The 25,233-nt window shown below is 47.2% G+C and overlaps 1 protein-coding gene across 1 annotated transcript in view; it reads right to left on the bottom strand.

Moving 5' to 3' along the window:
- Window positions 1-25,233, bottom strand: part of CFAP74 (cilia and flagella associated protein 74) — a 116,098-nt gene that overhangs the window by 8,562 nt on the left and 82,303 nt on the right. Inside the window, exons 23-34 of the mRNA XM_063145448.1 lie at window positions 24,794-24,881; window positions 22,688-22,861; window positions 21,978-22,111; window positions 19,672-19,948; window positions 18,201-18,335; window positions 15,468-15,604; window positions 9,109-9,243; window positions 7,169-7,278; window positions 6,477-6,532; window positions 5,337-5,456; window positions 3,802-3,957; window positions 5-131 (exon numbers count right to left, since the gene is read on the bottom strand). Of these exons, the coding sequence (XP_063001518.1) occupies window positions 5-131; window positions 3,802-3,957; window positions 5,337-5,456; window positions 6,477-6,532; window positions 7,169-7,278; window positions 9,109-9,243; window positions 15,468-15,604; window positions 18,201-18,335; window positions 19,672-19,948; window positions 21,978-22,111; window positions 22,688-22,861; window positions 24,794-24,881 (1,649 nt within the window). The remainder of the gene's footprint in view (window positions 1-4; window positions 132-3,801; window positions 3,958-5,336; window positions 5,457-6,476; window positions 6,533-7,168; window positions 7,279-9,108; window positions 9,244-15,467; window positions 15,605-18,200; window positions 18,336-19,671; window positions 19,949-21,977; window positions 22,112-22,687; window positions 22,862-24,793; window positions 24,882-25,233) is intronic.

Below are 25,233 nucleotides of genomic sequence, written 5' to 3'. Positions count from 1 at the left end.
TTACCGACTAAATCTGTTTTCCTTTGAGATGCAACGAAAGGGGGAAGCCTCTGCTGCTCTCGGTCTCTGTTCGGCGAGAGGGATTCCAGCAAGATGGTGAACCTCAGAGGCAGGCAGGACGTGTTCTCGATCTGCGAGAGCAACCAAGGGCAGAGTCAAACACGGCGTCCCTCCAAACCGGCTGCATTCACCAGCCTTTTCCTGTGGTTGCATTTCTGTTGTTCCACACATGCACACTTTTATATGAACAAGCAACCGCAGAAAAAGCAATAGCTTAACATTAGCAAAGCACTTCCCAGTATCCAAAGTTCTTCACATGCATCATTATCATTATCATCATCATTATTATTATTTTGCATTTATATACTGCCCCATAGCCGAAGCTCTCTGGGCGGTTCACATAAGATAAAACATTTAAAAAGCAATATACAAACATTACAAACCACAAAAACCTGCAAAATTCACATACATTTGAAACCACTATGAGCCAAAAACAAATAAAAATAGACCCAGGTAGTTGAAATCCTTAACAACAACCCTGAAAAAGGTAACTCAGAATTATTGTCCTGAGAGAGAGAAAAAAGCGCCATCTGACGAGCATTTTATTGCACGCTTGTTCCTGGGCACTCACAGAGTTCGCTCAGGTCCCTCCCATGCCGTCGTCTGCCTCCCGCCCCTTCTGGCCTTCCTCGCGCGACACCCTCCCCACAATTTAAGCCCAATGATTTTTTTTTAAACTCGGAATTGCTGCTCTCTCCTGCTGTGTGCAGGAGAAGCGGCGCCATTAGGGCAGCGGACTCAACGGGCCTCGTGCTTGTTGAAAGAGGAAGTAACTTGAAGAAGGAAAACACGGGCGGAGAAGCGACGGTGGGGAGTGTGTTAACCCCCAGTGTGATGGAGCTTGATGAGAGAAAGGCGTCAGATTGGTGCCGCTCAGCCGCCAAACCCAGCGCTATCGTTGGTGCACAGTGACGGCAAGTTGTCTTTACCTGGGGAGGCAGCGAGGGCTTTCCAGAAGCCTTGAGACTCGCCGGGCCCGCCCCCTCCCCTCCCCTCTCCCTGCGACCAATAGGAGATCACTTTCTGCCCAGGAATGCCCCCGGAGTGGCTCCGAGCGAGGGCAGACTGGCGGAAGAACCGGGCCAACCTTACTCTGGTTGGAAAAGTCGGGGTAAGTCCCCAGCTTTTCAGCTGAGCATCGTCGCCTCATATAACCGACGCAGCACGGATTCGGAGCCATCCTGGGGTAAAGACGACATCAAGACAGCCCCAGAGAGAGCAAAACTGTCTCTACGTTAAGCAAAAGATCTGCAACCTTAACGGGGCTTTCTGCTTTCGGTTTCTTTGTGGGATTAGGAGGGGCTCCTTTACACAGTAGACACATGGTTTGTATCGAGGGAGTGCCTCCTTCCCTAGCATGTGTACAAAGGTGCGGCAGGAGAAGGGGAACTTATTTTCGTCCCTTAACTTGTGCTGTACTGTTTCTGTGCAGCCAGCCCCCAGGACAGCTACAACTTACTTCTGAGTAGACATAAAACTGTGCTGTAGGTCTGCAACCCTTGGAACACTTACTTGGGAGTAAGCCATTCCTTCCTGGATGGACGGACCCAGAAGGTGGTACTGGGGGACTCCGGTTCAACTCATTGGCTGTTGGCCTGTGGAGTCCCTCAGGGCTCTGCTTTGTCCCCCATGCTATTTAACATATACATGAAACCTTTGGGAGAGATTATCCGGAGTTGTGGGGTGCGGTTCCACCAGTACGCTGATGACACCCAACTCTACTACTCCTTTCCACCCCAATTCCAAGGAAGCGGTTTCTGTGCTGAACCGGTGTTCGTTGGCAGGAATGGATTGGATGAGGGCGAACAAATTGAAGCTTAATCCAGATAAGACAGAGGTGCTCCTGGTCAGTTGAAAGGCAGATCAGGGAATAGGGATTCAGCTTGTGTTGGATGGGGTCACACTCCCCCTGAAGATGCAGGTCCGCAGCTTGGGTGTACTTCTGGACTCAGCCCTGAGCCTGGATGCCCAGGTTTCGGCGGTGGCCAGGAGTTCATTTGCACAGTTAAAGCTTGTGCACCAGCTGCGCCCGTTCCTAGAGATGTCGGACCTGGCCACGGTGACACATGCCTTAGTTACACCCCGATTGGATTACTGTAACACGCTCTATGTGGGGCTGCTTTGAAGAGTGTTCGGAAACTCCAGCTGGTTCAAAGAGCTGCTGCCAGATTGTGGACCAGGGCTGGTTACAGGGAGCAGACAACTCCCCTGTTAAAACAGCTCCACTGGCTTCCAGTCTGTTTCTGGGCACAATTCAAAGTGCTGGTTATGACCTATAAAACCCTATATGGCTCAGGTCCAGGTTATTTGAAAGAACGTATTCTCCCTTATGAGCCTGCCCGTGCTTTGAGATCTTCTGGAGAAGCCCTTCTTTCAGTCCCGCCATCTTCACAGGCGCCCTGGGTGGGAACATGGGACAGGGCCTTCTCGGTGCCTGCTCCAGTGCTCTGGAACTCTCTTCCCGGGGAAGCTAGGCTGGCTCCCTCCTTGATGGGCTTTCGGAAGCAGGCTAAAACTTTTTTGCTCCAGCAGGCCTTTGGAGAATAATCTGGCCCTCCATCTATGTTAATGTCTTATAATTTTGTTGTGCATTTTAAACATTTATGGTTTTGTTCCCCGCCCCAATGTATGTTTTAAACTTTGTAAGGCTGCCTTGAGGCCCAGTATTGGGCAAAAGGTAGGATACAAATAAATATAATAATATAATAATAAGCCCCACTGAACATAATGGGGTACTCTGAGACCACAGAAGATGCTGATTCTGAGCTTGGTGAGGTGGGGGAATCTGTCTCCCTTCTTTGCAGAATCTGTCTCCCTTCTTTGCAGAGAGGCATTTTACCTTCTTCTCTCTCGGATTGGCCTGCGATTGAGAAATGTGCTCCACCATTTGCATGGCAGACACTCGGTTTGGATCAAGGAAAGTCCTTCTTCAGCAAGTTCATAGCACTACGCCGACATTACACGTTGCCGATATGGCGTCGTTAACTTTTATTACTAGCATATCTCTGATCTTTTTGAATGCGGGATAAAGAGGGAAATGAACTTCTGCACAGGCTATTGACAGCAGTCATTTCCCCGCCACCATGCAACCCTGATGCTGGAGGACTTATCTAGATGAATTTATATTTATGCTGCCTTTCCATTTTGCATTCATACTTTGGGATCTGGAAGATGTACAATTTTAATGATGAAATTGTAACTTTGTGGTGGCTAAACTAATAATCTTGAAATTAATTTCTGTGAACCGCCCAGAGAGCTTCAGCGGTATAAAAATGTAATAAATAAATAAATAATGTGCAGGAGACGTCCTGGAGGTTGATGGCGTTGTGTAAAGGACCCACAAACTTCTGTGAGTGACTAATAACAAGTGTGAAATGAATCACTCATGTAGACACACACACATACACACACACAGAGAGAGAAAGAGAGAGAGAGGCTTGCCTAAGGTTACTTAGTGAGTTCATGGTAGAAGCGATATTCAAAATAGGGACATCTCGATACATAGCTCAGTCAGTAATTATAGGGATTGTTCACCTTGTGGTGAGATTTCCCTGTAAACAAAGGTTGCATAAAACCACACTGATTTCCCACCACCACCTTGGACTTCTAGCAGCTCTGGAAACTGAATCCTCCCAAAGGAGCAAATTTCCTCCTAGCATTTCACAGTTTTGAGAAAAACTAAGACGGATGCCCAATACTGAAAGCAATACCCACTCCCTTTACAGCATGGTTATGATTTACCTTGAAGGTAGAAGTGGTTGATTCCTTGGCAACGACATATCCCATGTTGAACACATCTCCTTCCACTGAACAAGCGATTGAAGAGATCACTCCTTGACCAATCAAGGTAAGGGTTAGGGTAGCTTTCTCACTTCGCATTTCCAGTGTTTCAAAGAACTATGGAGAAAACTTTCTTAGTCCATAAGAATGCAGGGAGAGGACAAAACAGCATTGTTCTGAGCTGCGTGAGCATTGTATGAGGCCCAATGAAGGCTGGGTGCAGGGCATCGTTATAATATTTAGGGGCCACTACTATTATAAAGGCTCTACACATACTGTATTTATTTTTTATTTTACCTATTTGCTTCATGCCCCGCCTTTCTATGAAAAAATGGTACTCAGCTACTGTACTGGTTTTAAGAAAATTGCTGCAATCTATAGAGTTGATAAAGTTGCTCGGATTTTCATAGAATCATAGAATAGCAGTGTTGGAAGGGGCCTACAAGGCCATCGAGTCCAACCCCCTGCTCAATGCAGGAATCCACCCTAAAGCATCCCTGACAGATGCTTGTCCAGCTGCCTCTTGAAGGCCTCTAGTGTGGGAGAGCCCACAACCCCCCTAGGTAACTGATTCCATTGTCACACTGCTCTAACAGTCAGGAGGTTTTTCCTGATGTCCAGCCGGAATCTGGCTTACTTTAACTTGAGCCCGTTATTCCGTGTCCTGCACTCTGGGATGATCGAGAAGAGATCCTGGCCCTCCTCTGTGTGACAACCTTTCAAGGACTTGAAGAGTGCTATCATGTCTCCCCTCAGTCTTCTCTTCTCCAGGCTAAACATGCCCAGTTCTTTCAGTTTCTCTTCATAGGGCTTTGTTTCCAGACCCCTGATCATCCTGGTTGCCCTCCTCTGAACACGCTCCAGCTTGTCTGCGTCCTTCTTGAATTGTGGAGCCCAGAACTGGACGCAATACTCTAGATGAGGCCTAACCAGGGCCGAACAGAGAGGAACCAGTACCTCACGTGATTTGGAAGCTATACTTCTATTCCCTGGGAGGCATTTTGCTGTTCAGCTGGGTAGTAGGTAATGGGAAATACCATTCTTTGCCTCGAATTCCAGGGACCTGCTGCCAGCCAAGAGTAGACGGTGGGGCTGTTCACACAACAAGCTAAGCCACACACAGTGTGGGTTGTTATTGATCCCTGAGTTGTTCGTTGAGCTGTGCGTTAGCGTGTTGTCTGAACACAGGGCATATTCTGCAGGGCGGCTTAACCACCCTGAACAACCCAACAATAAACCATGGTTTCTCAACGTGGCTTGTTTGAGGAAAAATAAGCCACACTGCATGGTTAACAAGACATCTTGTGGGAAATGTCCTGGGCCAGGATAATACGCTAACCCACGGTCCAGCAACAACCCACACTCCCACCACTGAACACTTACAAGCTTCAGTACTTAAAATGGGGACACCAGAGGTAGGCCATCCCAAGGCCCTTGAAAGAAACACGGAGAAGCCAATGAAATAATCTAAACAATGTCCTCGTTTAGAGACTCACCCACTTCTTCTCCTCTGGACAGAATGTGATGATAAGATCATGGGCTTCTTCTTCCCCGAGTGTACAAATGGGATTTACCAACAGGAAGGGTCCAAAGGGATTCAGGAGGGAAAATCCCAGCTGAAAAAGCCAGCTCAAGGAAACACACGCTTAGCGGTAACCAAAGCAACCATTTCCAAAAAAAGAAAAGTAAAGGAGATAGCCATGGCAATCTGTTACCTAGAGACAATTATAGAATTGCGCAAGAAACGGGTTATGATGGGGCTTCCTCTCATGGATTCCAGTCTGTAGACTGCTCTTTGATCTGGGGCATTGTTGAAAGTGATCTATGCCTGGGCTTGGTTTGGTTGCCAGTTATTCACTAACTGCATGGCAAGAGGGATATCACATGTTGGGCAGATGATATTGAAGCCTGAGCAAAGCGCCCTCTGCTGGTGGTGGTGGCAGCTTGAGCGAGCCACCATTTTTATTACCCCACAATATCCCAACACAGTGTTATTCTGAGGCACTGTGGGACATTAAAATGCCAGGCAACTCACAGTCCCAGCCATGCAGCATGGAAGGGCCAAGGGTGGCATGAGCATTAAACCCTGGCGGGGGGGACGTGGCTGCCCAAGGATGCGAAGTGCTGACACCAGTCCTGAGCAATTCCTTTCTCTGTGCTACCAAATTGCAATCCGTTGGGCCGGAACATGTGAACTAAACAGTGGTCAAGTGTGTCAAGCCATCTTGAATAAATCTCCAGTAAGATCTACCTATTATTCAAAAAGTTTCGATCTGTGTGTCGAATTTCCACTACAGGTCTAAACTATTTCAATTATCATTCTCAGCACCCTCACAAAGATACAATTCCCAAGATTCTCTGGGAGAAATCATAATAACTCAGTGAGCATCAAATCCATATACATTTCTAGTGTAGATAGGCACAGAGCAGTGATTCTAATCGGTGTTTGTGCAGAGTTAGAGGTGGGCATTGTATTCTTTTTATTCTGGAATATTTAATGATATTTATTTATTCTAGAATATATCTAATATTTAATAGAAAATGGTGACCAGCTGATGTAGCCATGAAGAGGTCTCCTCGTGAGGAACAAGTAGTTTTGAGAAGGGAGGAGAGGGAATGATTCGATTAAAGGATACCGTCATTTGTTCTTGCGATATATTCTGTATCTTGACCGTTTTTTTAATTCTGTGCCCTAACGGATGAGAGAATTCCACATTTCCAGACAACATCATGTTTAATAAAACCAGTGTAAGGCTATTTTTCAAAGCCACTCAGAATCCATGCTTACATTACTCCAGGAAATGATAAAAATCTGAAGGAAGGATTCTTCCAATAGAGAAGAATGAAGGGTTCTTCTAATATTGGATGTTTCCAAAAAAGAAAAATGGCAGCAACGGAAGCCCAGCTGTCCCGTCTGGCTGCCCAACGTCCCATGCCTTTTAGGTTGAACCACGTCAGGAGTCAGAGCAGATGGTCCGTGCAGTCAGGAACTAAAAACCAGAACTGAGGACAGAGTTTCTGAAACATGTCCACCCCGCCCCCCAAACTTATTCTATTTCCCCACAAACCAGCACCAACCATCTGTTTTACAGAGATCCCTATGCGCAGTCATGCGGTTAAGATGGCTGCTGCTGCACACACAGATCTGTGAGTAGGACTCCCAATCCCTGCCTCAGAAGACAATGTGACAGTCCACATATTTACAAGGAAGAGAAGGACTTTTATGGATCTTTTTTCAATTCGGAACCTGTAAGAAATCTTACAAAGGTTCGAAAGCCAGCAATGGGGGGGAGGGGGGGAAAGCTTGCCAAAAATTTAAGTTCCATACCTACTGCAACGTCCCCAAAGTTGAAGACGGTTTTCCCATTATTTGAAATGACCACTACAGCAGGGGCCACAGCAGGACAATGCAGCTCTAGGTACAAGGTATCATGAGGGCTACGGATACAAAGAAATTGAAAATAAATGAGATGCTTGTTTTCCCACCGTAAAATGCAACCGGCTGTTCAGTACATGGACTGCAAGGCGCCTCAGCAGTTTTCCACATATAGGCGAAGAGGGCTAGAAAAAGCCAGGCAACCTGGAGCGGATCTACACAGAGTACTGAAGGCGCTTGCATGCGCCTGCAGTGCGCCCCCAAAGCGATTGTGTAGATCCTGCCCTGGAAGAGGCGGAAGAAGAGGCGGAGGAGGCGGCGGCTAGGGAATCCGGCCGCGTCCTTGCCGCTGCCGCCGCCCACCTCTCCGCCGACCTCCTGCTGCCGGCGAAAGAGCCACCCGGGTCGGAGATCTTCTTCCGCTCTCCGCCCCGCCTTCTTCCGCCGAGCTCTCCGACCCGGCTGGCTCTTTCGCCAGCAGCAGGAGGCCAGCAGGGAGGTGGGCGGCGGCGGCGGCGGCAAGGACGCGGCCGGATTCCCCAGCTGCCTCCTCCTCCGCCTCTTCCTCCGCCTCTTCCAGGGCAGGATCTACACAATCGCTTTGGGGGCACACTGCAGGCACATGCAAGCACCTTCAGTACGCTGTGTAGATCCGCCCGGGGCCGTTACTGGATTTCGGGGGCAGGGAGAACACATCATTATTAAATCGTCGAATATCTAAGAAAGCGTCGATGGGAATCATCCCACCCGGGGTTAATAGCAGTGGGGATGAGAGGCGGGCAGTTGTGGGGACGACTGCAATGGAGAATAGGATTAAAATTCTCCTCCCTGTGCCTTATGCTCCCAATGGACGCCCCAGCGCCTGCTGTTACTTACCCCCCCAAAAAAACTAACGTGTTTAGCACCATGTTTCCTTCGGCCTTCGGTAATGGTTACGACAACTTTGAGTCTGAATTTGTATGCTTTTGCGCTCCGCCTTAAGCCCTTTTCTTCCTGTATTGCACCTATTAGATTGCAAGCCTACAGGCAGGGACCTCCGTTGTTGTCTTAATCTTTGTACAAGGGCCTAGAAAACGAGATGCTTTATAAATAAATTACATTGACCGCCACCACCAGTATAATGTTCCTTTGCTGCACATGGGGCTGAGGTTGAGAGAGGATGGCTTGTCTAAGGCCACTGCGTTCATTCATGGAAGAGATGGGATTTGATCCACAGCTTTTTGAGTCGCGGCTCAGTCGTTTTAATGCTACACTATGCTACATTAGCTAATTGACATTTGTAAATACGCAGAAGATGATGATGGAGAAGATAACGGTGATTACTACAAAGACACCATAAATCTCCAATGCTCACTCTCTCTCTCGCTTCCCTCCTCCGTTGAACTGCCACCTAAACCGACGCCTGGGCATAGAAAACGCAAAACTGTATGTGACGAAGTCCACTATGAAAGTAAAACAAGTCTAGCTCTCTAATTACGTTGTGACGCAAATAGTCTGCGTCTATTGCAACCGGGACGCAGGCTACCGACTAATTTTAGCAGCTACAGATGTAGCTGCCAAATGGATACTGTTGTTTTTATACTGTTTTTTAAATTTTGCATACTTTTAATGTTTACTCTTTTTAATTGTTGCAAACCGCCCAGAGAGCTTCGGCTGTGGGGCGGTAGATAAATGTAATAAAATAAATAAATAAATAAATAAATAAATAAATGTAGCCAAAGCAACACAGACACACAGCGATGCCCACCCACGCCGTCTGAACTGTAGGAGGGACCGTGGCTCAGTGGCAGAGCACGTTGGCATCACGTTCCATTTGGCCCCCAGTCATTGTTACAAAAACGCCATGCCTGGATTGCAGTCCCCAGCACCTCCTAGCTCCAGATCCACCGTACCTGCAACGCAGATTTTCTGCCCCTCTCTTCTCGTCTATATAGCCGCTTGCAACGAAACAAGGTATGACGTATTTGTTGAATTGGTCGCTGAAGCTCCGAACCAGGGATAAGTGAGCTGCAATATACTCTTCGGAACTAGAGAAGGACAAAAGAGGATGATGACAGCCAAAAAGCAATGCATCTTGGGTAGAGAGTTGCAAGCAAGCGAACGAACAGTCAAGGCCCAGGATTTGAAAAGTTCATGGTGGAGGAGAAATCTACCAAGGGTTCTTAGCCATGACAGCTAAATGGAACCTCCATGTTCTCATTGGATACCAGTTACGGGGGCAGGGTGGGCAGAGAAGTCACAACAGTGGAGGGCTACTGTTTTCAGGTCCTACCTGTGGGCCTCTAGGAGGCAGCTGGATGGTCACTCTTGGAGGCATCTGGTTGGCCACCTTTGGTCCAATCCAGCGGGCTTTTTTTGTGTTCCCACAGGGTGATTATAACCCCACTGGCATCCCTAAGGGGTAGGAGTCTCTGACTGATGCAGGCACTGATTGCTCAGATTAGAGCAGAGATGGCTCTACTGGCAAGATTTTCAGTACCTGAAGAGCAGGAGAGTAGAAGACAGGTAAATCTGCTATCAGGAAGCTCTCTGTTGCAAGCCCCATTGAAAGGAACAGGGGCTCTTGAGCGGCTCCTCTTCATTCCAAGGAGGCTCCTGAATGAGACACTATCAACAGGACTGGGTGCCAAGGCAAGGAAAGTCTAACAGCTTGATGGACATTCCCAATGGAGGCAGAGAGGATTTAACCCATTTAAAGAATGCTACGGGATGGACAGGCGTGGCGTCCTTGCAAACGGTTTCACCTACACGAGTACCATATATGGCTATGTGCGAACAGGGAATCCAAAATTACACAACGAGAAAAAGAAAGATTACTCAACAAAGAAAAAACCTGCATAAGTGATCCAAAGTATGTTTACATGAGATTTCTCTTATTTTGCAGACGTTATTTGACACGCTTTCACTCCTACGAGAACACTTAGCAAGGCGTAAACAGCCAGTAAAAGACCATCAGTTAGAGAGTTGGGAACACAGCAACACTCCTCCCAGTTCCCGTGTTATGGTTTTGTTCGGAAAATGTTCCCGGTAGTTCTGGCTCTAATCTATATGGCTGCCTTTGCCATTAGGTTAAGGAAGATCTCATAGAATCGTAGAACAGTCAAAGTTGGAAGGGGCCTATAAGGCCATTGAGTCCAACCCCCTGCTCAATGCAGGGATCCACATCAAGGCATCTCAGGTGTATGTATGGGGGTGGGTGGGGGCAGAATGCAACTTGTGATCTTTTCCCACCTGTATTACTGGGTGGGCTACAAGTGCAAGAAATAAAATAATAATAAACTGTGTTTACTCATTAGATGAGAAACCTGGGTTTGGGGCGGATGAAATGCAGTCGTTAGAATTGAGTATTTACACAGGAGACAGTTACAGGGGCCAGAAGGACTGCTGGAGGGTCCTTCACAGCGAAAGGGAACAAAGGAGAGAAGACTGCAAATTTGTTTTTGTTTGTTTGTTTGTTTATTATGTATTATTATTATTAATTATTAATTGCATTTTTATACCGCCCAATAGCCGAAGCTCCCTGGGCAGTTCACAAAAACTACAACTACCCTGTGCCTGTTTACTCTACCCTGTGCCTGTTTACCCTACCCAGTGCCTGTTTACCCTACCCTGTGCCTGTTTACCCTACCCTGTGCCTGTTTACCCTACCCAGTGCCTGTTTACCCTACCCAGTGCCTGTTTACTCTACCCTGTGCCTGTTTACCCTACCCTGTGCCTGTTTACCCTACCCAGTGCCTGTTTACCCTACCCAGTGCCTGTTTACCCTACCCAGTGCCTGTTTACCCTACCCTGTGCCTGTTTACCCTACCCTGTGCCTGTTTACCCTACCCAGTGCCTGTTTACCCTACCCAGTGCCTGTTTACTCTACCCTGTGCCTGTTTACCCTACCCTGTGCCTGTTTACCCTACCCTGTGCCTGTTTACCCTACCCAGTGCCTGTTTACCCTACCCAGTGCCTGTTTACTCTACCCTGTGCCTGTTTACCCTACCCTGTGCCTGTTTACCCTACCCAGTGCCTGTTTACCCTACCCTGTGCCTGTTTACTCTACCCTGTGCCTGTTTACTCTACCCTGTGCCTGTTTACCCTACCCAGTGCCTGTTTACCCTACCCAGTGCCTGTTTACCCTACCCAGTGCCTGTTTACCCTACCCAGTGCCTGTTTGCATTCTCTTCCCCTCCTTATTGTTTTATTATGGTTTTATTAGAATGTAAGCCTATGCGGCAGGGTCTTGCTATTTACTGTTTTACTCTGTACAGCACCATGTACATTGATGGTGCTATATAAATAAATAATAATAATTAAATACACATTAAAACGGATTAAAAACATAGTATACACTGTTAAAACATCCTAAAAATATCCTAAAAGCATCCTAAAATTCCACTGGATAAGCCTGCTGGAATAGATCAATCTTTATGGCTTTCTTAAATGCTAAAAGACTATTAAGTTGATGAGTCTCCTCCGGCAGGCCATTCCACAGTCTGGGAGAGGCAGAAGAGAAGGTCCTTTGCGTAATACTTGTCAGCCTAATTTTGGCAGTCTGAAGTAGATTCTTTCCAGAGGACCTGAGTGTGCGGGGCGGATTGTACGGAAGAAGGCGATCCCGCAGGTAGCCTGGACCCAAACCACGTAGGGCTTTAAAAGTGATAACCAGCACTTTGTACTTTGTATCAGTTACCTGGGGAGGTTGTGGGCTCTCCCACACTAGAGGCCTTCAAGAGGCAGCTGGACAACCATCTGTCAGGGATGCTTTAGGGTGGATTCCTGCATTGAGTAGGGGGTTGGACTCGATGGCCTTGTAGGCCCCTTCCAACTCTGCTATTCTATGATTCTATGATTCTATGATCTCATTTGTATCCCACCCTTTTTCCTGCAAGGAACCCAAGGCGGTATACATACCCTTCCTCCTCTCCATTTTTATCCTCACAACAACCACCCTGTGTGGTAGCCTGGGCTGAAAGTCTCCGACTGGCCCGTAGTTGGTTGGTTTTTTATGCTCTTCATGGTTTTAAGTTTTGTGAACCGCCCAGAGAGCTTTGGCTATTGGGCGGTATAAAAATGTAATAAATAAATAAATAAATAAAATATTTATGTTATATTTATTTTATATTTATTTATATCACCCAGGGAAATTTCCCGGCCGAGCAGGGAATAGAACCCAGACCTCCTGACTCCCAGTCCAAACACTCTAACCATTATGCCACTGTTTTTTTTAGAGAAAGAGAGTAAGAAGTGGGTTTGGGGCATTCTGTAAACTAAGTGCTGCTTGCAAACAGCAGCACGAGCAAACCCAGGGTTGCCTGGCTATCTGCTGAAGTCTTTGAAGCTGTACATCCTATACTCAACCTGTATATTTATAAATAAACTCAACTATTTAATAGAGAGGCCACCAGTGAGGGAGGAAGCAGCAGCCAGGCACCTCTCCACCGTGCCTGGGTCCAGCTCCAGCTGAGAGCCCCCTCCCTCCTGCTGCCAACTGTCTCTGCAGAGGCTACCAGTGAGGGAGGAAGCAGCAGCTAGGCACCTCTCCACCGTGCCTGGGTCCAGCTCCAGCTGAGAGCCCCCTCCCTCCTGCTACCAACTGTCACTGCAGAGGCCACCAGTGAGGGAGGAAGCAGCAGCCAGGCACCTCTCCATCATGCCTGGGTCCAGCTCCAGCTGAGAGCCCCCTCCCTCCTGCTGCCAACTGTCTCTGCAGAGGCTACCAGTGAGGGAGGAAGCAGCAGCCAGGCACCTCTCCACCGTGCCTGGGTCCAGCTCCAGCTGAGAGCCCCCTCCCTCCTGCTACCAACTGTCACTGCAGAGGCCACCAGTGAGGGAGGAAGCAGCAGCCAGGCACCTCTCCATCATGCCTGGGTCCAGCTCCAGCTGAGAGCCCCCTCCCTCCTGCTACCAACTGTCTCTGCAGAGGCCACCAGTTGGGGAGGAAGCAGCAGCCAGGCACCTCTCCATCATGCCTGGGTCCAGCTCCAACTGAGAGCCCCCTCCCTCCTCCTACCAACTGTCACTGCTGAACTTTGCAACTAAGATTGTAGTGCCTGAATTTGCTTTCCTTTCCCCCCTCCTCCTCCCTCCTAATCCCCTTTCCTTTTGTGTCATGTCTTTTAGATTGTAAGCCTGTGGGCAGGGACTGTCAAGAAATACTTTTGTAAGCCGCCATGAGAGCCTTTTTTGGCTGAATGGCGGCATAAAAATGCTTAAATAAATAACTATATAAATAAACTATTGCAAAATGCCACCAGTGACTTCCTTCTGCTCGCAAAAGTGGAGGTGAGCATAACACTGAATTTGTTTTCACAGAGTTTGAGGAACGCTGGCATTAGGGATCTCAAGCAGATGCTCTCTTTTGCAGTACTAATTTATTTGCTTTTTCTTCTTCTTTGCTATGTATTAATCATTCATGGCATCAAAGGAAATGTTAGTGAGAATTCAGTCATCTCATAAGCCATGGATCACACTCACCAGAAGTGAAGGGATGGATGCTTCTCTATTCATCTCAACGGCACAGAAATTAGAAGATTTAATGTACAAGGCCGCGCTGGGACAGGCAATTTGAGTCCCTGGTGCTGGATTGTTTATCAAAAAGATACATCTCAAAGATGTTCCCATTGCATTTTTTATAGTTTAATAGGCAATCACAAAATCCTCTCTTTTTTTATGGCTGCAGGGCTAGCAGGTGCTTCAAAGCACCTCAGAGTAAGCCTTCTGTCTGGAATGAATCCAGAGAGACGATTCTCGATTAAAAGCACTAACAGGTTCTGCGGATATTGAACGGTCTGCATGGACTTCCTAATTCTTGCTAAGGGCAGTAAGGCACCTGTGCAATCAAACAATGAAAATAAAGGCTTTAACACCTGAGTCGCTGCGTGGCCTTCACTGGGTCTCACATGCTTGAGATGGTTGCAAAATAAAAACATTCTGTACAAAATTGGGTGGATCCAATCTAGGGGCAGCGCAGCTGGAGCGATGATTCATGCGTTGATAATCTTCAACGTGGGATGCTCAAAACCCCCGGCTCTACCTGGGGCTGCCTTGAAGTTGGTTAAGAGACAGCAGTTAGTCCATCATGCATTGTCCCGAATTCTAAACGGACGGGTCGTAGGGAATCACATCCTAAAGAATCTGCAGAGGTCACTTTTGACTTTTAAAATCCCTAAATCAGGTGTGGAGAACTGTTCGGGTCCCAGAGGGCAAATTGTCTCAAAGGACAAAGGCTTTGGCCCCGCCTCCTGACATCACCAGGAGGTGAGCCAAAGCCCCGCCTCCTGACATTACCAGGACTCCTTTCTCTGTGCACAGAGAGACATGGAGGTGATTGCTCCATGCTTCTCTGTGCACAACGAAGGGGAATGCCTTTCCCTTCTCATCGCTAGAGAAAGGCTGCCTTTCTCTAGTGCTGGCAAGGGAAACCCGGCTCTTATCACCAATCACCGATGGAGATAAAAACAGGCTTTCTCTTATTAGCACTAGAGAAAGGCCACCTTTTTCAGCACTGGCCAGGGATGGGGAGAGGAGGAAGGCCAGGGACCTGCCAGGCTGGATTAGAAACCCCTGTGGGGCCAGAAGTTCCCAGTGTCTGCCCTAAACGGTTTGGGATCCGGATAGGTGAAGGGATGTCTCCTCCCATACAAACCTTGAGACTGCTTGAGGAGGCCCTGATGAAAAAAAATGCTGCAAGGCATTGTGGGATATTGAAAACAGACAGCTTGCAGCCACTTACCACCAGATAAACCTGTGGCAGAGGGGTGGGACCGTGGAGCCTACTAGGAGGAGGGCTTTCTCCGCTGTGGCACCCCGGTTGTGGAACGAGCTCCCCAGAGAGGTCCGCCTGGCGCCTACACTGTACTGCTTTCGTCGCCAGCTGAAGACCTTTTTATTCACTCAGTGTTTTAACACTTAATTTTAACTTAAATTTAAATTTTACTGTTTTAACTCTGTATTTTAATCCTATATCAACTTTGCTGTGTGGTTTTATCCTGGTTGCGCTTTTTATACTGTATTTCGTAATTGTGTTTTAAACTGTTGGGTGTTTTACTGTGGTTTTAATTTTTGTGAACCGCCCAGAGAGCTTCGGCTATTGGGCGGTATAAAAATGTAATAAATAAATAAATAAATAAATAAATAAATATTACGCCGTTCATGCCATCGTTTGCACCTTGACTGTAGTAAAGGTATGTTCTTAGTACAGGAATTCATCAGCAGCAGGACATGCCTTGGATTAATACACCAGACAGCGCTTTCTCATACTCACTCGGGGCAAACGTCTTCTGGGCTGGGTGGCTCAAACGGCTTGCCGGCATGTTTGTCCTTTGACGGCTGAGCAAGGAAGGAAATGCTTGCCTGTTTCTTCCCATCTTTCCGAGTTATCATGGCCTCCTCCTTCTTTCTCTGTCATGAAAAGAGAAGTTGGGAAGTAAAACCCTCCATCCAAAGAGCAGGGGCCATCCTCACCTTCCTGAGGCCCCCAAGATTAGGGTGGCCATGTGTTCTCTTTTACAGAGGAACATCTTCTATTCAAAGGGCTGCCAGAGGACTGTCCTCTGTTTTGAAGACGTCCTCTATTTGAAGGGTTGTCCAAGCCAAGTCCGATTTAAAGATAAAGAGCCATCAGAAGAGCCGTGAAATTACCCATCAACAGCACCTGGACAGCGGCCCGAGCAGATACACGGGTCACAGTCTTCCATTATAGTAATTATTTCTAAATTTGCATCTCTACACATAAATCAGCACATGCAAAGTTTATGCAAATAGGTGTCCCCTTTTGTCTCTCCTCCTCCTTTTTTGATGATTCCTATGTAGCCACCAGATGCAGGAGTGAGTCTATGACAAGTTGGTGGAGGAGTTGGAGCAGGAGGAGAAAGATCATAGAATCATAGAATAGTAGAGTTGGAAGGGGCCGATAAGGCCATCGAGTCCAACCCCCTACTCAATGCAGGAATCCACCCTAAAGCATCCCTGACAGATGGTTGTCCAGCTGCCTCTTGAAGGCCTCTAGTGTGGGAGAGCCCACAACCTCCCTAGGTAACTGGTTCCATTGTCGTACTGCTCTAACAGTCAGGAAGTTTTTCCTGATGTCCAGCTGGAATCTGGCTTCCTGTAACTTCAGCCCGTTATTCCGTGTTCTGCATTCTGGGAGGATCGAGAAGAGATCCTGGCCCTCCTCTGTGTGACAACTTTTCAAGTGTTTGAAGAGTGCTATCATGTCTCCCCTCAATCTTCTCTTCTCCAGGCTAAACATGCCCAGTTCTTTCAGTCTCTCTTCATAGGGCTTTGTTTCCAGACCCCTGATCATCCTGGTTGCCCTCCTCTGAACACGCTCCAGCTTGTCTGCGTCCTTCTTGAATTGTGGAGCCCAGAACTGGACGCAATACTCTAGATGAGGCCTAACCAGGGCCGAATAGAGAGGAACCAGGACCTCACGTGATTTGGAAGCTATACTTCGATTAACGCAGCCCAAAATAGCATTGGCCTTCCTTGCAGCCATATCGCACTGTAGGCTCATGTTCAGCTTGTGATCTACAACAATTCCAAGATCCTTCTCATTTGTAGTATTGCCCACGTAGGTCAGAGCAGAAGCGGGAACCATGGCGGCTGGCATTGCTCCCCTCATTGGCCCGTATCCAATGGGAAGAGCGGCCTCCTTACAAATGGCTGCTTATCAATAAGGGCCTGTTCGTGAGCAAAGCAAGAAAGGCAGGGAATAGGCACATCTGAAGAGAGTAAGAAAATAAAAAGAAAATAAAAAATGAAGTGGAGGGGGCAGAGGGATTACAAAGGAGCTCTGTGGGGCTCAATAGTCTCAGAAAGAGAGAGAGAATGCTGACAGGAAATTTGGAGGAGGTGGAGGCATTGGGTGAGGATAATCCCCTGACCTCAGACTCATTCCCTGTCCTAACAGTGAGGCGTTCAAAACCATCTAAGGGCCGTACGACACATCAGAAAAACTGCAGAGGCAGCCCGCCAAGACATTTTCCTGCCTAAGGCAGAGCAACAAATAGCATCCCTGTAAACATTAATAGCACCCAAAGACAGCCAAGTTATTTTGGCACCTGAGGCAGGAAAAAACAATCCCATAAGCTAAGCACCTTTCCCCGTTCCTGGCAGAAACCGCCGCCCCGCCCCCAACAATAATAAATTATGTAACTAACGATTTACTACCTTTCATGATATCCAAAACCAGCTGCCTGAGGCAGCCGCCTCGCTGCCAAACAGTAGGGCCGGCTCGGGGCCTCCATGTGCTTCCTCCGGGTGTCAGATTTGTATTTTTTTAGTAATGTTTGAAGGAGAAGCTGAAAACCTAAGTGAGAGGGGTTCTGGGACAAGCCCGGCACAAATTAAACTCTGCTTCAATTCCTCCCTGTTATTTAGGCCTTTCTTTCAAATCCTAGTTGCTTGGGAACGGTAGATGGTTATTTAGTGATAAAACAAATGTACTCTAAAGATGTCCCCGAGGCGCCTTCTTTTAATCAGCATCTCGAAGTTCTAAAAAGTCTTTGAACTTGTGAAAAGGGAAGGTTCTGTGGCCTAAATAATATGCCCCTTTCTCTGAAAGCCATTGCCATTCATCATCTAAATCATTTATTATCTTACTTACCCTAAGGTCATCCTCAGGAGTCCTTCTCCGCGAACCCCTGCCAAAGGAAGTGAGGCAGGTGGCTACCAGGAGCAGGGCCTTCTCTGCTGTGGCACCCTGGCTGTGGAATGAGCTCCCTAAGGAGGTTCGCTTGGCACCTATATTATATGCTTTTAGACGCCAGGTGAAGGCCTTTTTATTCTCCCAGCATTTTAACAGTCTATAAATCAATTTTAACTTGGTGTTTTAAATTCGTAATTTTGCATTGCTGCTGTTTTTATCTGGTTGAGCTTTCACAGGGCTCTGGAATTGCTAGAGCTGCAGTTGCCTTTCCATTCAGGATCCACGGGTACAACAGATGTTCTGCGCAATGAGCAATGCAAGGGAGGCGTGGATCACTCCCCCACTTACCTGCAGTTCCAATTCCCGGGCCTTCTTCTCCATCTGCATCTTCAGCTCAGCAGCCTGGCTCACCAGGTGAACTGCCTCCAGTCTGATGAACTGCTCACACAATACCGGGCGGAAAGAGACTTCAATCATGCACTTCTGGTATTGGGAGAGAGCCAGCAAGAGAAAGAATGAAAATGCATAACAAACATGGAGAAATGAGACCTACGTGTGCAGAGGCCAGACTAAGGCCTTAGCTAGACCTAAGGTTTATCCCGGGATCATCCCTGTTCATGTAAATGACACACAGGATATCCCGGGAGCAGGCAGGGACGACCCCGGGATAAACCTTCGGTCTAGCTAAAGCCTAAGGCTCAGTTCAGACAACATGTTAGTCAACACAGTGTGAAAGCCGCCCAGAAAGCCCTGGCTATGGGAGTGGTATATAAGTTTAATAAATAAATAAATAAATAAATAAATAAAACTCCACTCAACAGTTGGGTTTTTAGGAGGCACACCCCACACAACATGTTCTAACTCACTGATGTGTGACTGTGGGTTACCGCGGAGTTGAGTAAAATCCATTGCGATGTTTAACTGACAATTCCTCCACCTCCTCTCCTTCCCCGGTCCTCCTGATGGTATCCCATCAGCCATTGCTGTGAAAAAAACAATCCCGGCAGCTCTCCCAGAGTGGCACCTCATTCCTTTAGCTGCTCTTGCCAGAGAACTCTGTAGTCAGTGGGAAAAGTCAACTCCGCGCAACGGAAAACTCCACGGAGCCCTCCACACAACACGCAACACAACGGTTGGGAAGGAACTCTCCTCTGCACAATGTGGATATTGCGTGCAAAGGACTCCGAAGTTTTCCATCTTAAAATCTGCTTTGACTGTGAAGCGCTCCCATGCATCCTGCTTGAATTGTGCTATAAAGCCAAAAGACCCGCCCTATTTTACTACTACTTTTGGAGCGAATCATTTGTTGTTTTCTGAGCGGCCACTGGGGGTGCAGGAGCAGGATTTGATATGTTTAAAGTAAAAAATTAAGTTTTAAAGATAAAAACATCAAAATTGGTACAGTAATAGATATAAAGGAGAGCTTTAAGCATACCAAATTTGAATCGGATTGGGTCATCCGTTGATTTTTAAATGATTTTTTTACATTTCTCCCCCTTAAACCCTTTTCCTGGTATGCAAAGGATCTTAGGAGCGCTGCTGCCCGGGGTGTGATTTAGCTAACAACAGCAACGGCGACAGCTTAGCGCTGTAGGGGATAATTCAAGGGAAACAGGTACATGGGATGAAGCCTTTAATTTGGAAATCTGAATGATATCTGGGCAGAAAAAGGAGGACATACCCCCCACAAATGGGCTTAAAGTAATGTGTGTGCCAAGCACTCCAGGTTCTATTAGGAACATGCATTGGGGCTTTAAGGCACCTTAGGGAGCTGAGGTCACCTGCATTCAGATCTTTAACGCGCTCGAAGACGGTTTACCTTCCCAGGCAGAACAGTTCCGACACAGGGCACGATTGTTATGGGGGAGTCTTCAGGAACCAGGAACTGGAAGGAAGTCGGCCCGACGGGGGCAACTTCTCCCTCGCCTATTTTTGGGCCAAAGTGAGTGAACTGATTGAGGCTGACGTGCGAGTTTAAAACAAAGAGAGTTGCTGTCGAGACATCATACAGAGCGGTGGTGGAAAACTGAACCAAGGAATGAGAGAGCTCCAGAGGAGGGTGGACTCCAACTGCTTTGCACGACAGCTTGAATTGCCTAAAAATGGAAACATGGCCGAAATGGTCACAGCACTGGACACAGCCTCTTGCCAAGGCTTTAAATAAACCTCGTAATGAGTCACCCATCACCTCATTTCCCAAGTAACAGAACATCCCCCGCTGCCCGTTCTAAGCTGGGTGATCATAGAATCACAGAATAGCAGAGTTGGAAGGGGCCTACAAGGCCATCGAGTCAATGCAGGAATCCACTCTAAAGCATCCCTGACAGATGGTTGTCCAGCTGCCTCTTGAAGGCCTCTAGTGTGGGAGAGGCCACAACCTCACCAGGTAACTGATTCCATTGTCGTACTGCTCTAACAGTCAGGAAGTTTTTCCTGATGTCCAGCCGGAATCTGGCTTCCTTTATCTTGAGCCCGTTATTCCGTGTCCTGCACTCTGGGAGGATCGAGAAGAGATCCTGGCCCTCTCTGTGTGACAACCTTTTAAGTATTTGAAGAGTGCTCTCATGCCTCCCCCTAATCTTCTCTTCTCCAGGCTAAACATGCCCAGTTCTTTCAGTCTCTAGAGTGGCGCCTCTGTGACCCAGGATTAAAAGGAATTCATGAGGGAGGAAGCAGCAGCCAGGCACCTCTCCACCGTGCCTGGGTCCAGCTCCAGCTGGGAGCCCCCTCCCTCCTGCCACCAACTGTCTCTGCAGAGGCCACCAGTGAGGGAGGAAGCAGCAGCCAGGCCCCTCTCCACCGTGCCTGGGTCCAGCTCCAGCTGGGAGCCCCCTCCCTCCTGCCACCAACTGTCACTGCAGAGGCCACCATGAGGGAGGAAGCAACAGCAAGGCACCTCTCCATCGAGCCTGGGTCCAGCTCCAGCTCCAGCTGAGAGCCCCCTCCCTCCTGCTGTCCCCTGTAACTGCTGAACTTTCCAACTAAGATTGTAGTGCCTGAATTTGCTTTCCTTTCCCCCCTCCTCCTCCTCCCTCCCAATCCCCTTTCCTTTTGTGTCATGTCTTTTAGATTGTAAGCCTGTGGGCAGGGACTGTCAAGAAATACTTTTGTAAGCCGCCATGAGAGCCTTTTTTGGCTGAATGGCGGCATAAAAATGCTTAAATAAATAAATAAATAAATAAAACCCTCAATAACGGAAGATGGAACGGGATCATATATTTCAAATGGAAGATGCAGCTAGTGCCCCTTGGCTCTGGCCATACTGAAAAGGTTGGCATGCTCTCTGGTGACGTGTCAATAGCTGAGTGACTCCATATCAGAGAAAAACGAAGTATCAAATGCAGGATTCCCAATCCTAAATTCACCTCCAAAATGCAAAGCTGGTGGTGGGGAGGGGGAAAATTTAACCCAGTCTGCCGACTGCTGCTTTCCCTATGCAACCCCTCCACTCTGGCTGATTTTCCGTCAGCCTGGCTCCAAGACTGGAGGCTTCTCTACATTACGGAAAAATCCCGCAGCCTTACCAGGGCTTTCTGTTTCCGTTTCCGTGGGGCAATTAGGATGGGCTGCTTTAGGCAACAAACATATGACACAGAATTTAAAATGACCCTTCTTGGCAGCCTTACCTAGGGATAAGAGACTTCGCAGGGTACTCACCCCGCGAGTTCGCCGAGCACTGCTGGGCTGGCTGAGCGCTCGGCAATGTGCAGTTTCAGGGGCCTCCGGAAAGTGTGCAATTCCCCCGGCACACTAATGGCATGGAAGGCTTAGCTATCACTTCCCTCCCACTCACAACTTCTCTCCTGCAACTAGAAGAGGGCAAAGGTTTATTACCTGCTGCCCTAGAGGGCAGGACTAGATCTAACAGGCTTAAGTTATAGGGAAGTAGATTTAGACAGAGCACTTGGGGAGAGGTGCTCTCCCTTGCTGGAAGTCTTCAAGCAGAGGTTAAGGCGGCCATCTGAAGGGGATATTCTAGCTCTGGATTTCTCGCATCAAGCATGGAGTTGGACTAGATGGCCTCACGAGTCCCACTCCAACTCCTACTCCACGAAATTGCTTTGCCTATCAGATTCTAGTTCCTGCCCCATGGTGAGAACGCCGCGGATTTCAAATTCTGCAGACCTGTTGATCTCAGTCTTGCAAGTTAGCTGAAAGCTGTATTCCTTCGCCTTTGTGGGTTTGAAGATTATGTCCAGGTTCAAGCTTTCAAGGGGCAGAAGTATTCCAAATCCATCATTGGGCTGAACTTCTACAAACTTTCCAAAGTAAATTAAAAATGAAAATGAATGTATCACGGAATATACCAGAAAGATAGATAGAAAGAGCATATACAATATATCAAAAGGAGCAGACAGAGCACATGGCTTAACCCACTTGACCCTTTTCTATATGTAGTTATAACTAGCTTAGTCTTGGTGAGGTTCTGAGGAAGTGCAGAAAAAGTCTAGAATTTAGTACTAGGCACAGAATTCTGCTTCCTAACAATGTGCATTTAAAACATGCAAGTTCTTAAACCACATGGTTATATAAAAAAGTAGGGTTGTGTTGATGCCTACATAACCTCCTTGCCATTTCTCCACAACAAGCAAAAATGAAATAAATTAATAGTGAAAGTGGTGGAATATATTATACAAGGTAAGAGAACTTATAAACAATTTCTTGATTGGCATAATTTAGAGCGGTTGAAGAATACAGTTTTCCTCGGTACAGAATGTTAATGTGTTTTTTAAAAGCATGGACCGCAAACCACTGGGCACAATTCTCTCCTTAACCGCAAATTCCCAAGAAAATGTACTAGAAACTGTGGTAGGAAATGAGAAGCATCCGTTTACCTCATGGAGTCCTACAAAGCCGAACTCCTGGGGAAGGATGGCTTTATTTGTTACTGTGATTGTTGTCCGGACGGCTTCATAGATGGAGCAATATCCAAAATCCACTTCTGGTGGGTTGATTTCCAAATCCGAGGTGGTGATGATTGCATGAACAGTAAACTCAACTGGCTTACTCTGAAACAAGAAGATGAGCCAACATGGTGGAATAGTTTATTTTATTTATTTTTATTTTATTGTTTTATTTATTACATTTTTATACCGCCCAATAGCCGAAGGTCTCTAGGCGGTTCACAAAAATTAAAACCATAATAAAAAAACCAACAGTTTAAAAACACAAATACAAAATACAATATAAGAAGCACAACCAGGATAAAAACCACGCAGCAAAAATGGATATATGATTAAAATACAGAGTTAGAACAGTAAAATTTAAATTTGAGATAAAATTAAGTGTTAAAATACTGGGAGAATAAAAATGTCTTCAGCTGGCGACGAAAGGAGTACAGTGTAGGCACCAGTTAAAGTGTTGGACTGAGACTGGGGAGACTCAGGTTCAAATTCAACCAGGAAGCTCACTGGGTGACTTGGGCTAGTCACTATTCTCCCACAGAATCATAGAATAGTAGAGTTGGAAGGGGCCTATAAGGCCATCGAGTCCAACCCCCCCCCACTCAATGCAGGAATCCACCCTAAAGCATCCCTGACAGATGGTTGTCCAGCTGCCTCTTGAAGGCCTCTAGTGTGGGAGAGCCCACAACCTCCCTAGGTAACTGGTTCCATTGTCGTACTGCTCTAACAGTCAGGAAGTTTTTCCTGATGTCCAGCCAGAATCTGGCTTCCTGTAACTTGAGCCCGTTATTCCATGTCCTGCACTCTGGGAGGATCGAGAAGAGATCCTGGCCCTCCTCCGTCTCCCCTCAATCTTCTCTTCTCCAGGTTAAACATGCCCAGTTGTTTCACCTGGGCATATTTAGCCTACCTCATACAATTGTTGTAGGGATCAAATGGGGGAACAACATTGCCTGAAGTTCCTTGCGGGGAAAGGTGGTCTGTGTGTATGTGTGTTATATACACATCCATTCATGGAGAGTGCTTCCTCATCAAACTAGAGGGAGGCATCGAGTGGGGCGCTGCAGGCCATGGTCCTGGACCCTGTACTCTTCAACAACATTTTTTAATTAATGTCTTGGAGAAATGCTTATCAAATTTGCACAAAATTGGTTGGGTAGCTAATACTTCAGAAGACAGAAACAAAATTCAGAATGATCTTGGTAGGTTAGAAAACTCGCCAGAAAATTACAGAATGAAATTTAACAGAAACAAGTGCAAACGTTGTCATAAAACGTTGTCATTCCAGGTACATCCTGGAACCGCTCGGGGCAAGGCCAACCGGCCTTGAGTGAAAATTAACATCTCAGGGGATCTTTCACACTTCATGTGAATAATTCACCTATGTAGATTGGATGTTGATATTACAGGCTTTGTGAAATATTGTTGTTGTGCCTGTATTTTGTATATTTGTAAAAAAAATTGAAATATTCATTTATGAAAGCTATTTTGATAGCCTTCCATTTTCCGTATAGGCTCATCAAATGGGGCGGCAGCACTACAGACCTGTGGTTTCCAGCTCTGACCACACTGTGCTATTTTTCATCTTGTCCGCTTTGCTGTTGGCTCCACCTACCACAGGAGTGCCGCCCTCGAGAGCTTCTCCAAAATGGAAGTCCATTCGGCCCATGGACTGAAAGAGGCTCTGTACCTCTGGCCTACTGGGTGACACAGCCTTCAAGCCCTCTGACAGTCACTCCTGGTTGTGACCTCAACCTCAGAGGATCTCATAGCCCCTGAATCCACTGGCCACAGAGCCTGAGGGGAAGCTTTCAGAAGACCTCCCGGAGGAGAAACCAGTCTCTGACTTCAATACGGTCAACTCCTGCCATCCCTAGGTCCTGGAGAACTATATTCTGACCCCACTCCCCATTTCCTACTGTTTCCACCGGTTGATAGATCTCTCACTATTCAAATCATTTCCCCCAACACTTAGCAGGCTCTCATCCTGCCCGGAACAGCACCATTTCCCATTATTCACCCACAGCAAACACTGACCTGATCGGAAACTATTATCGTCATTGGGACTTCCAGAACCCTGGTTTTTTCATCAAAGTACTTTCCTGCATCTTTCGAAAGAGAGTACCTGAAACAGGAAAGCATTGCATGCTCATTAAAGACTTAAGAAGACTGAAAATGTACTTAAGCTCTTTACTGCAGAGAAGACTAGTGTGAATCCTTGGACAGACTTTAGATGGTGTGAAGATCAGAGGAAGAAAAGTAGGAGGATCTTTCCTTGGAAGGAACATCGTGACGAGGAAGATGCCCTTCGCTTGCACACCCTAACTTTCCTTCTCTAGGTACTTGAATGCAGCACCTAGAGAAGGATCCTGCAGTCAACGATCAGGCGGGAAACACTATGGGAGAGAAGCAAGCTCAGAAAAAGAGCCCAAAGAAGAGGTTAAACAGGTAGTCAAGGGTGAGGGGACCAGTAACCA

Source organism: Elgaria multicarinata, chromosome 20, assembly GCF_023053635.1.
Source record: "Elgaria multicarinata webbii isolate HBS135686 ecotype San Diego chromosome 20, rElgMul1.1.pri, whole genome shotgun sequence".
In the NCBI taxonomy this organism is placed as follows: Eukaryota; Metazoa; Chordata; class Lepidosauria; order Squamata; family Anguidae; genus Elgaria; species Elgaria multicarinata.
This window is presented reverse-complemented; position numbering and strand designations above follow the sequence as displayed.